General features: G+C 37.3%; 1 protein-coding gene across 6 annotated transcripts; it reads right to left on the bottom strand.

Moving 5' to 3' along the window:
* Positions 1 to 604: 604 nt before the first annotated feature.
* LOC121974643 lies at positions 605 to 3,461 on the bottom strand. 6 transcript variants are annotated; one of them, XM_042525797.1, is made up of 5 exons: positions 2,747 to 3,461; positions 2,084 to 2,302; positions 1,333 to 1,376; positions 1,147 to 1,210; positions 605 to 983 (listed from the first exon to the last, which is right to left on the bottom strand). In XM_042525797.1, exons 1-5 carry the CDS (start codon positions 2,825 to 2,827, stop codon positions 828 to 830), a joined length of 564 nt encoding a protein of 187 aa, XP_042381731.1. In that variant the 5' UTR covers positions 2,828 to 3,461; the 3' UTR covers positions 605 to 827. The 6 variants fall into 6 exon arrangements, with proteins under 6 accessions (XP_042381731.1, XP_042381729.1, XP_042381728.1 ...); XM_042525795.1 differs by having other exon boundaries at positions 605 to 1,210; positions 2,747 to 2,982; positions 3,111 to 3,461; XM_042525794.1 differs by having other exon boundaries at positions 605 to 1,210.
* Between the last annotated feature and the right edge of the window lie 10,362 nt (positions 3,462 to 13,823).

The raw sequence follows: 13,823 nt of genomic DNA, 5'->3' as shown, positions 1-13,823 counted from the left end.
CAGGAGAATTCAACTATACACAAAGATTAAATAGTTCTATTTCAAAGTAGATAGTGACATTCGAATTTAAAACAAAAAAAAGCACAAAATAGCTAGTCGACCTCGAAGACAACGATCTGCATGCTTACTTCTACTAGATATACTGATCAAAAAGGATTGTCGGCTTGAGACTGGGAGATAACCTACACTGAACTCTTTTTTCAAGAAGTTAGTCTGCATCCTGAAAGACATGAGGTTTTATCAAATATAACCAGCAATGCTTGGAAGAAAGGACACCTAGTAAGCATTCTCCAACTCTCATGTCATTAGACATGAAATGCTGGATCAGTGCCTTCATTACGAAAAGGGGAAGCATCCCGGCCACAAGGACACCTAGAAGCATAGCCAAAATAGTCCAGTCCTCATTACGTTAAAGACGACCCTGTATGCAAATGCAAGGTGCAATAACGTTAGAGCAATCATAGAAATCAACGCATCGATACAAAAATTTCACTTTGTCAAACAAATTTAAGTTCTTAATTACTTTATAATATAATCTTGCGATGAGTTTGTGGAAAACAGACGTACCAGTAACCCGGTAGAAATCACACGGAGTCGATGATAATCTCACATAATAGTGTTGCAGCAATGCAACCCCATATTGATAAGCAGGGAAGGTTAGATTAACATGTTAAAGAGAAAATTAGTGAGATAATGCACATCCGTTCTTAAAGATAGTAGATTTGTAAATTCCATGCAACCATAAGAAAGGTAAATTGAAAGTTTGATAATTCCATGCAACATTGTTCATAAACACATACCAGAATATGATGAAGACAAAAACAGCATTACGATAAAAGTTGTACAAGATCATGTAGGTCATCCTCTGGTAATTCCAATGCCCATGAACTAACAAGAGGGGCGCTAAGAATCAGAACTTCTACTAGACATGAAGTCATTGTTTGCATTGCATCAAGCAAACTATAAAGTAAACGTTGTTTCCCCTGCATACTCATGTATCAAAAAGATCAAAGATTTAGAATAAGGCAAAGGCCATTGCATAATGAAATAAAAATGGAACAACAAAGGAGGATTGACAAGGGAACACAAGCAAGTGAAGAAGTACTTGCACAGAATTCTGTTAGTGGCTAAAATTACTACACGTACCTGAGCAAAAAGATCAAACTTATCCAAGACAAAAATTATTGATTTGTGAGATAATCCACACTCCCTGTCCATGGAAAAATACAAATAGATGAAAATTTAATCAAAAGTTCAGAATGCCAAGGAGAAACTTCTCAGACTTTCAAGTTTGAACATGAAAAATACAGGTTGGTGGAAACCTGTACTTACTTTAACATATCAATCATGAATCCAGCATTGCCATCTGATGAAGCCTAGAAAACACAATGAGATCTAGAGTTCATACCTTGGATGACTATAAAGTATATTATAATTTTTTTTACACTGAAAATCAACATTGTGTTTAACAATGGTTCTTGCCTAGTGTTTGAGTGAGATTTTATTTATTTTCTCCATCAATTCGAAAGAATCTCATAACATTTCTTTGTAATCACTTAAAGCTAGGCTCAACTAAAACAACACAATGTATAACCCAACGTATTGCAGAGTGAAAGTAGCATTGGATGAAAAAGGATAATAAGATGGACTATGATTGTAGTGAATCTCAAAACATGTCTTTAACTATGAGAGTGCAGGAGAAAACTAATGGTATTGCGAACTAGCCCTAAACCTCCAAAAACAATAAGAACTAGATAATAAAATTATACAAATTCAATCACTTCACCATAGACCATCAATCGAGTAGAAATCAACCAATGACAAAATTCGTAATGTAGAACTAAAAGCACAAAGCAGAAATTACCAAAACCAGAGTGATCACTTGATGGCAACAACATTTAGCATACCAAACCATAATTAGTTTTACCAAGGACTTTAGCCACAACAGTGAGATATAACCCTAACAATCCTGGAATGATAAGATTCATAAAAAGTGAAAAAAGCACAAATGCATGAGTATGATTTCCCATAACCCTAGATATATTGATGAAAGTATTAGCAAAGGAGAAAGCGGGGTTCGAACCTGGAGCTGGTTTGCTTTGATGTGCTCCCAGAATTTTTGACGGCATCCACCCGTGCGATTTCTGGGACGCCGAGGAATTTGCTCATCGCTGGAGACAAAGGCAGCTTCCGATGAAAGCCCCCCTTGGGCTTCATCGCCCCCTTGGCCACCGCCTTCGCTGATGCTTCCTTGGACCCACGCTTGGCCGCCGCCATGAGCACCCTGCAAGTTCCTAAAACCCTAGACATGGCTATTGGAACAGACAACATTTCTAGAAAGTAGGGAAGACTAAACTTAAGAAAGGAAGACAAAGAACTAAAAATAGATCAACATCAAAATCCCTATTTTAACTCCTGAATAGGGTTAATGTAGATAGGAATCGCGACTAAACTAGGAACTTTGGAAGTATTACTTTCGTTTTTAAACAAATTTGTTAATCTCACAAATCCAAATAGACTAAACTCCTCAACTACCAAAACTGATAAACCCAGATCGTTTACACACATCTAGCAGCATAAAGTTCAACCCACGGCAAAAGGGGCAAAAGGGGCAAAAGAATGTTTTCCTACCAGTAAACTTCTAACTTTGACAGATAGATCTTCATTCGAAGAATTAAGTCATAGATTTCTAACGTGAAAAATGGGGGGAATAAAAAAGGACAAAGGGAAGTGAATTGCTACTTACGATCGGCGGAGATCTTGAACTGCTCGAGCGCCGAGGCGCTAGCTCCCGCAGATTGCTTCTCCACGAGATCCACCAAGGCATCGAAACGCGGGCTCATCCGGAGAGCCAGCTTCCGCCAAGGTCCTCTCGTGCCAACGCGATAAAAGGCACCGGAACTCCTCGGAAAGGAGAATGACCTGGTGGAAGAGCTGCTTCGAAGGAAAGGCCCCGTCCCTACAAGGGTTGTCGGAACGCCACTGGAAGCCGCCATAGACAACAAATCTTAGCAGGAGTAGGAAACCCTAACTCAGAATCAAAGACCCAAAGGAAAAGATAAAACAAAAATCTGGCAATCGATTTGCGGAACGAGAGAGACAAATTAAACCAGAGAATGCAATCGGAAGAGAGAGGAGAGGATGGGAATCATCTCTCTGCTGCCGTCGTCGCCCGTGGTGGTTTTAATGTGTCTGGGTTTAAGAAAGAAAATGGGACGATTAGGGCATTTGCTATTTGACGAAGAGGTGAAGGAATAAGGTGAGAAAATTTTGCCCACGGTCTTGACGGAGAGGAGTTCAGAGGGGAGGTTCACAGAGAGGGGTTCGTCGGAGAGGGGTTTGCCGGAGAGAAGTTGGACGGAGAGGGTGTGAGAGGAGGAGTTGGATGGAGAAGGCGAGAGATGAGAAGTTGTGAGAGGGGTTCGGGAGGTTTTTGGAAGATAGGTGTGGGTGCGAGTGAAACCTAGGGGTTTTTCTACTCCTTACTTGATCCAACGGTTTGTATCATTCTAGATTTAATTTAGATGAGAACTTGACAATAGACAACACTAAAAAAATGATAATAGACAACACTTTTCAAGAAGCGTTGTTGTTGACCCACAAAAATCACTAATAGACAACGATTTTTAAAAAAACGTTGTCTATTAGTAAGAAAATAAAGAAATAGACAACGCTTTTCACTAAAAGCGTTGTTAAAAAAAAACGACAACGCTTTTTCAAAGAAGCGTTGTCTTTTAAGTGTTGTAAAAGCCCAATTTTCTTGTAGTGAATATAGCCATTGCTATCTCTATGGAGGGCTTCCTCGCAGATAGGATTCACATTTATGAAATTGCACGGGATAATTTGATTGGGTCCAAGCCTTAGAAGGCTTGTTGGCACCTCTACATACATGCCCTACCACCTCCTTATTGGAAAAAAGAAATTATAGGAGAAGAAATAAAAGAGTTATGAGAGGAAAATCTACTTTATGTGAAGGAGGAGAATCTCTCCGTGGAAGAGGAGAAGAATAAAACAAATAACTCTCAACATGCTTCATTCATTGAAAAAAGGTACATATTTATATGCTTATTGGATAAGCGCTAGATTTTTTTTATTCTATCTCTATGAACTCTTATCCTTATCAAGATTGTCACCTTATCAAATTCTATCTCTATCTTCTTATCACGAACTCTCATTCTCATCAAATTCTATCCTTATCTTCTTATCAAGAATTGTCACCCCATCTCATTTTTATCTCTATTAATAAAATAAAGTTTAATTTCCAACAGCCCCTATTAAATTTGATTTTGTGACTCCAAGTAAATATCGCATCTTTATAAAGTCTTCAAATTTGAGAAGCTTGGTAAAAATATTAGCAACTTGATCTTGAGACTTTATGTATTCCACTTGCACCTCTTTTCTTGTAATGCACTAGTGATAGCGCGTATCGATATGCTTGCTTCTATCATGGAAGACATTATTATCAACTCGAATCTTGGTTGTCTTATGCCCTTCAGGAAGTGGAGTTAACTCTCATGTACTTTTCTTTTTGATCACATTGACTTCTTCATCCATCACATCTTTTCACTTTTTGCTCTTTTATAGCTTCTTGAAAATCCATAGGCACACAATCGACAAAGAGGTAATATAGAGTAAGATTATCTTGATTTTCAGTTACCTCCTAAATTTCCCGTAAGCTTTTAAAGCGTGTACTCTTTCACTTGAAGTTTATGCAGATGAATTTCCTTGAGTACTTGATGTTGGTGTTACTAGTGGAGTAGTATTCTCCTCTCTTGTTTGCTCCACCCTTAGTTGCTCCACATTTTCTTCTTTAAAGTATGGGAAGAAGTTGTAATCTTCATTTTGAGATTCCCAATTGTTAGTAATTAGCCCTAAGAGCCAATCATGAGATGATTAGATTTTTTGGATTAATCATCGAGTTAGACTCGAATGAATCCACTCATTGGATTAAGTGTAATCCGAATTAGACTCATTGAGTTAGACTAAAATAGATCCAATTGTTGGATTGAGTCGAATTGCATGGGAATCAATGAGTTAGACTCATTGGGTGAACTTGAGTTCACCAAGGAAGTTGAATGGTCAAAATTCAACCATTGGATTAAATGGTTGATTTTGCGCCATTGGATTAGAAGATGAAATGGTAGAGACTCTTGGTATTCCATGGGATGACTATAAATATCATTTGGATGATATTTTTCATAAGATTTTTATCACTTGAGAATGTGAAAGGTCTCTTTGCTTCTTCTTCTTCCTCCTTTCCTTGCTTGGCCGAACACACCCTTGAAGGTTGCTAGCACAACCTTGTGTGTTCTTCTCCATCTTGTTGAGTTTGTGAGACAAACGAAAGCAAGACTTGTTCATGTGAATACCGTAGAGGCGCGAACGCTTGATCCTGCTGTGATCTGAGCTGTCGGGAGATCGTGAGCACGCTTCAAAGGTATAACTCTATCATGTCTTTAGATCTAACTTAGTATAAGATTATGTTTCCCTTCGCATGGATCTTCTGGAGAAAATAGGTTTTTCCACTGCGCGTTTGCGTGTTTAAGCAACCTATTCCCTTACAGTGAACGCGCTGAGATCTGGATCCAAAGAAAAGGTTGTTGTCGGGATTGCGAAGGGCACGCAACAAAGGTATAATCCTATCATGTAGCTTAGCATAGATTATTTTCAGAACATATTTCTTCCCTTCGCATGGATCTGCTGGATAGAGGATCTAGTTAATTTCCGCTACGTTTCTGCATCTTTGGGCACACTAGATCCCAACACCAATTCCATTCGTCTTCTTCATTAAATACATCTTGGTTATTATTGTCTTCCCAGCATATGGATTGTAAAGCTTACACCCTTTTGTGTTAGTATCATAGCCAATAAAAATAAACTTCTTACTTTTATCATCCAGTTTGCTTCTTGCTTCATTAGGCACATGAACGTGGGCTATACTCCCAAAAACTTTTAGATGAGAAATCTCAAGTTTCCTTCTACTCCATGCTTCTTGTGGTGTCTTGCCCCACACACTCTTTGTTAGTAATCGGTTGGATAAGTATACTGCACATGTAACCGCTTTTGCCCAAAGCTCCTTTGGTAGCCTCTTGCTTTTGAGAATGCTCCTTGTCATGTCAAGGATGGTTCCATTCTTTCATTACGCCACTCCATTTTGTTGAGAGGATCTTAGAACTGTCAACGGTCGTCATATTATGTTGACTTTACAAAATTTTGAAACTCCATTGAGGTAAATTCTCCTCCTCGATCAGAACGCATAACTTTGATCTTGAGACCACTCTCCTTTTCTACAGTTGCTTTAAATTTCTTGAATATGCCAAAGACCTCTGATTTTTGCTTCAAGAAATATACCCAAGTTTTTCGAGAAAAGTTATCTATAAAAAGAATGAAATAATTACTCTTACCAAATGAACTAGGTTTTATCGGATCGCAAACATCCGTATGTATAAGTTCAAGCAGCTTCTGGGTTCTTGAACTTAACTCCTTTGAAAAACCTCTTCTGACTTGCTTCCCATGTAGACATGCTTCACATAATGAATTAGGATGTTTGATGTAGGGTAGTCCTTATAGGATCGAAAAGAATTTAGATATCTCCACAATGACATGATATTGTCCACTTTGGACCTAAGCCCTCATGGCTTTGCTCTTGGGCTCTCCCTAAAAGGCCTCATGCCAATGAAGATATCTTTTCTCTTATAAACCCATGATCTTTCCCATGTATTTCCAATATGGGACTATCTTTGCAACCTTGCAACCCCAACAATCCCCTCCTCAAACAAAGGACCATAGGCTTCCCACGTTCGATCCTTGACCCACCAGGTCTTCCTGCCCCTCGGTCCACCCGACCTACTAGGACTTCCTTGCCTAGTCGCAACTAGGACTTCCTGCCCCTCGGTCCACCCGACCTACTAGGACTTCCTTACCTAGTCGCAACTAAGACTTCCTGCCTGGTGTCTGGTCCTCTTGATCCGAACATAGGAGCCCCCACTTTCTTTGTTCGAGGTCAATATTATACCCACATGGCTCAATTAGACTATAGCTCTTGTGCACAGTCGGCGGTTAAACCTTCTGGCAGTCCAGGCTCTGATACCAATTATAGGATCGAAAAGAATTTAGATATCTCCACAATGACATGATATTGTCCACTTTGGGCCTAAGCCCTCATGGCTTTGCTCTTGGGCTCTCCCCAAAAGGCCTCATGCCAATGGAGATATCTTTTCTCTTATAAACCCATGATCTTTCCCATGTATTTCCAATATGGGACTATGTTTGCAACCTTGCAACCCCAACAGTCCTTTCACCATCTCTTTCTTTGAAAGCAATTCTAATTCTCCAAAATTGAGATGCCCAAATCGAAGATGTCATAGTCAAGTGATGTCTTTATAACAAGCTTTGAGATAGTTGACAACATTATTTTGAATATTAAGCAAGAACATTCTATTTCTTGATATAGGCACCTTAGCAATCAAGCAACCAATATCATCTTTCAAGATAAGCATATTATCTTTTACATGAATATCATATCCTTTTTCCAAAAGTTGTCCTAAGCTTAAGATGTTGCTCTTTATATTTGGCATAAAGAAAACATATATTTGAGATAAATTCATGTTTTTCATTCTTCAAACAGATGAGAATGTTACCTTTGCCTTTCACCTCGATCTTTGATTCATCTCCAAAGGATACATTACCATCAACTGATTCATCAAACTCTACGAACATGTTTCTTTTTCCACACATATGATTGCTTGCACCAGTGTCAAGATACCATATTATATCTTCGACTCTTTCTTTATCTTTATATGCTAGCAGTAGGGTGTCATCTTCCTCTTTCCTTTCTTCCCTATAGTTTGCTCTTTCATATACTTTATTCTTAGTCGATCTACATTCTTTAGCATAATGCCTAAACTTGTCACAATTATAGCACTTAACTTGAGATTTATCATACCTCGAGTTTGTGTGCCCTCTTCCACGTCCTCTTGTTGAATTTTCTCTTCTTTCATTATTGTTGTTGGAGATCCATCCTTTCTCATTAGGACGACATTGGCCATATCCACGACCTCTTCCACCTTGACTTCTATTGTTACTTAAGCTTTCATCTTTCTTTATCAGTTGAAGAGTTATCTTCAAGAGTTGTTGTGTAATTTCTTCATTTATCTTCTTCTTTTCTTCACGGGCTTGTAATGAACTCGGGAGTTGCTCTATCGTCATGTCTTGTAGATCATTGGTTTCTTCGATGATGGTTGTATCAAATTTTAAATCCAATGATCGAAGAATTTTCTCAATGATAGTTATTTCTTCTAGTTTCTCACCATTTCTCTTTAATTGATTGGAAATGATAGAGACTCTAGAAAAATAATCTGATACCAACTCATCTCCTTTCATACGAAGAGCATCAAATTGACTTCTTAATGTCTGAAGTTGTACCTTTTTTATCTTTTCTTCTCCTTGATATGAGACTTGGAGTTTTTCCCATGCTTGTTTGGCTGAAGTAACACTTGAGATCTTTTCAAAATCATCCTCATCTAAAGCTTGATAAATGAGGAAGAGAGCCTTTTTGTCTCTCTTTCTTAAATCTCTCAGGCTGTCTTTTTCAATTTGAGATAACACCAAGTCATCATGTGGCTCAACGTAGTCTTTTTTTATAACTTCCCAAACATTATGAGCTCCAAGAAGCGCATTCATCTTGATACTCCAGTTATCATAATTACTCGCCTTGAGTACTGGAACTTAGAAGGGAACCATACCTCCATTAGCCATAGTTCTGATATCACATTGTTGGAAAAAAAATAAATTATAGAAGAAGAAATAAAAGAGTTATGAGAGGAAAGAGGATGAAAACAAAATAAACAACTCTCAACCTGCTTCATTCATTAAAAAAAATACATATTTATAGGCTTATTGGATAAGCGTTAGATTTTTTTTATTCTATCTCTACGAACTCTTATCCTTATCAAGATTGTCATATTTTATCCCTATCTTTTTATGACAAATTTTCATTGTCATCTAATTCTATCCTTATTTTCTTATAAAAAAAATACCACCTCATCTCATTTTTATCTTTATTAATAAAATAAAATTTAATTTCCAACGCTCCTTCGGCTTCCATTCCACATCCAAAACCACCCAGCTCATACTGATCATATCATGCATCCTCGTTGGATCAGCCGATATCCTTCACGATATATAAAAATGAGGGTGCTATCCAGATAAAAAAAGATTACTTATGACGAGAAGACAATTCAAATTCAAGGTGAGTTGGAATTTGCATGAGTATATATAATATATAAAGTCTGCTCTACCGCGTGAAGGTCACGTGAATAGGCAGTGAGTGGGTTGAATGACTCGCTGATGTGTATTTACATCCTGTATCATGTAATTATACATGATCTCTTTTGACAACGCTATCAGTTGGTTCCCATAGGAACGTTTCTGTTAATAGGTCTGGTATCAATTTGTAATGGATATGAAATATTCCGTAATTAGTTAATTAATCGATTAATAAAATTAATTGTTCCGCGTACTCGAGTTAATATTCATATAATTTTATTTATGAATTCAACTCATGTACAAATTAAATTTTCATCTGATCATATCAAATTAATTTTTTATTAGAAATTAATTTTTCATTTATTCGAAAAATTGATTTACAATCATATACAGACTAAATAGTCATCCTATTCCTATTTAATTTATTGATTACCAAAAATTAATTTTCTAACCCATCCTGAAGGAGTCAAGCGGTTTCACCTTTTGTTGCCCATGTAATTATCAGATTGAGATATTGAATCCAACATTTCAATATCGACAAAAACTGTGTTAGTTAGGCACATATCTTTCATTCAGGGGTGGGATCGATTAGAGGAACAAGCAACTCTTCTTTTTTTGGTTTTTTTTAAAGAAGAAGATAACGTAAGCTGCTATACCATGGCATTAATCTTAATTCATGAACAGCCAAGAAAAAGAAGACCAGGCACTGCCTGATTTCTTGCTACATCTGAATTTTGAGCTATTCCAAGGATTCCTAGCTAGCGAATAATCTATCAACTCCTTAAGATCCATCAAATGATCGAACATCCACCTACGGTTCTTCAACAACTGGTCCTTTTTAGCTTAATTATATTTTTGATAATTACATCACTTATTTGATATATATAATTAATAAACAAACTCAGTAGCTACGCTCACAATAGCATATTGGTAATCAAAATCTACCCACTTAATTAAATTTATCAAATTCTCATTAATTTCCCATCCCTTTTACAGCTGCAAATTATATACAAGCAACATGGAATTCAAAGTATTAAGCATATCACTATAGAGAAGTAGATTCTTCATTGCATTAGCCATGTTTGTTCTGGCATGCATTCTTGCTAATCAGCAAATCTTGGGTTTTAATTTGCAGTTCAATTACTTACTAATTCATCAAGTTCATACATAATTCTGTTGGATTAGAATCGTAAAGAGTGTTGGAGACCATGTACTCCCTGTCTCCACATGAGAGCGCAAGGATTGTCACACTGTGTACTGCTTATCTATAGACAGCAACATGTGCAGTTTCCTGAGGACAAATACAGATAGGGAGTGATGCTTGCTGATGGCCAACGCATGTACCATTTCCTTGGAACATTCATGTCCAGTGAATACACTGTTGTTCACTTTGTTACCGAGATTAATCGATCCTCTGACAAAGTATGTTCTTACCTGTGGCTTCTATACTACTGAGACCATTAAATTCGAGAACATACATCTCATTGTGTTCAGATAAACTAGGCAAGAAACATGACTAATCTGACCAACTTTCATCTATTCTTTACAGGCTTTGGTGCCGTTGTCAATGTTGATAAACCACCTAAAGGATCAACTGTGGCTGTTTTCGGGTTAGCTGCTCTTGGCCTCTCGATGAGTTCCTCTTTATTTGGCTCTATGCCGATTTAATCAATTAGTTAAAATTCAAATTGCATAACCATATTGGTTCTACTAAAACATGCTGAGTGCTTTTGTGTCTTAGATTGCTTGAAGGTGCCATAATTTCTTGGGCTTCAAGAGATTTGAAGTTCTTGTGAATACCTCAATGTATCAGTGATTCCTCATTATCAGCCAAAAAGGCTGTATAAAAGTTGTAAACCTGGATGGGACCTAATATTCAAATTAATCAGTTTCTCCTACAAAATTCATAAAAAAAAACTTCAATCAAGCCATAGAGCATTTAATGTTAGTGACAACAGAACTAAGTTGGTTGTTCTGTTAGTTTAATCTTTTTAATTTAGACATGGTGTTGTTTTTTATTTGCTTGATTCTTAGAATTGAAATGTTTCCTTTCTTGTTACTTTTAAGTATCTTCTACAACTAAGTTTGACAGAGGCATGAGCTTGTTTACAGTACGTTGAAGTTGTTCTGTGGAATGAGAGTAATGCAGGACCAATTCCAATAAACTAAAGAATTGAAAGATTGGACCATGTAAAATACTATAGGTTGTGTGCTCTTAGTTATTTGAAGATGTCTAATATCTTTAGTGTAAAGCACTTGACTGCTTACTCGGTAGATGATCATGAGATTACTATGAACTCGAGAACGAGTTCTTTTCAACCCAAGGAGACTGATGTAGGACCAATTCAACATGACCTCTTGAACTTTAAAGGGTTATAACATTTGACTTGAGACTCGGAATCAGGCTCTGTCGGCTGTCACGTGTATAAAATTCAAAGATCTACATTTGTTATAGGGAACCTATAATCGGCAAGTTTAGGGCCCAAAATCCATCGTTTCGGCTCTCATCGAAGCCTCTGAAGATTTTATTATTATTTTTAGTCATTTCTATTTTTATAGTATTTAGGGTATTTTGGTATTTCTGGTATTCATGGGTTAAGATTTGTCTATATTGTCATCCTGTTTTATTAATTTTGATTTCTGTCAAGAAATTTTCTCCTTTTTTTTTACAAGATAGGAATTGAGGTTCATAAATTGAGATTTCTTTCCTTTCTTTGTCTTATGATCTAAAGTCTATATAAATATCTATTTAATTGTATGAGGATTCATCCCTCAATTATTAACAAAATTTCCTTTTTAGCAAATGGCTTATTTTCTCCTTGTTTTCTTTGGGTTCTTTTCTTGCCTTCTCCTCAATTCCTTCTTCTCGTTAGCCCGTAGGATAATCGTTATCCTATCCAGCGTCAATTGGTATCTAAGTGAACAAAGTAGATCCAATGAAAGATTATTGTGGTCATGATAGCAACAACAAATATGTTTTGATGGAGGAAGTTGAGTATCGTTATCATAGCGTTTATGACATAATGACGAATGAGGATTTATAGAGACAAGCCGCAAATTTGATTCGATGTCTAGCTAAGGCGACGTGAAACTAGGAGGATCGTGAGATCTTAAATCGTGGATTTGAGTCTTCCTTCAGGAATCGATATCACTGGCACGCTAAATACTAGGAACACCATGGACAAGAGGATCCCTATGGAGATCTCGATTTTTAGGTTGAACTGCTTGAATATTCTGGTATCTTGTAAGTAGAGGGTTTCGTCGATTAAATCAACTAAGTGGAGTGGATCTTCGACTATAAGTAAGTTTCAGATCAGATGATGTTGAAGTTGATTGCCATCAAACTCAAGGAGTGAATATCGGCGAGGTGGGAATAGATGCGACACTCATGAAACAAATAGGGCAATCCCCAAATTACTCACTGGGAGAAGATAAAGAAGAAGATGAGGGAACACTTTGTTCCTTTCGGCTACACCTAAACTCTGTTCCAACGACTTCACTAGTTGAGACAAAGCAGGAGATCAATCAATGAATATATAGAAGATTTCTTCTAGTTAGTTGCTCAAAATGACTGATCCAAGACGGAGGAGCAGAAGGTGGCACAATACTTAGGGGAGTTGCACCTGACCTTGCAAGATATCCTCAACCTTTATTTATTTTTGATGGTTTCAGAGGCCTATCAGCGTACACTAGTAGCCGAAAAGCAATAGAATTAGAAATCAGTGGGTAGACGCAACTAGAACAATTGGCCAACTCACCTTCAGACTTCTCGTCCTTCACAACTGCAGCTGCCACCACATGTTAATTCTAAGGCCCTTTCAAGTGTTATCGTTGTGGTGAAAAGGGACATATAGCAAACCAATGCGAGAAACCTGGTCCTACTAAATAGAAAGACAAAAATTTATTGATCGAAAGAGACGTGGAAGAAGAGGCAACAACAATTAGTAAGTAGGTATATGAAGTTGATGATATGCTTTACCATGATGGCCGTGAGACTTTAGTCGTTTGCAAGAGTTTACTAACTCCCAAGGGTGATTCAGGAGATGGATGATTGAAAACTAATATTTTTCACTCTACTTGCACTGCTGTAGTTATGAGAACATAGTATCCAAGGAGGTCATCCAGAAATTACAGTTGGAGATAGTTCGTCATCCTAGGCCTTATAAGCTATCACAGCTGAATAAAAATAGTGAGGTAACAGTAGACAGACGATGTCTCGTACCTTTTTAAATTGATAATCAATATTTTGATAGTACTTGGTGTGATGTGGTGGTCATGGATGCATGTCATGTATTATTAGGACAACCTTGACAGTATGATCGCAACGTTATCCACAATGGACGGAAGAATACTTATACTCTTTGTAACTACATCAAGTTGATTTTGATGTAGTCAACTAAGTTAAGTTAGGTCCTATTATATTTAATTATTGTATCAAAGTGTGCAAGAATTTAGAAACACAAAAAGTCGAGCGGAAGACGCAGCTAGCGAGAAGGATGACAGGGAAGCGAGTCAACGGGCTTGGTGTATCCGAGGAACGAGGTGCTGTGGTAGAG

The sequence above is a fragment of the Zingiber officinale genome, chromosome 4B (genome assembly GCF_018446385.1).
Source record: "Zingiber officinale cultivar Zhangliang chromosome 4B, Zo_v1.1, whole genome shotgun sequence".
Taxonomy (NCBI): Eukaryota; Viridiplantae; Streptophyta; class Magnoliopsida; order Zingiberales; family Zingiberaceae; genus Zingiber; species Zingiber officinale.
This window is presented reverse-complemented; position numbering and strand designations above follow the sequence as displayed.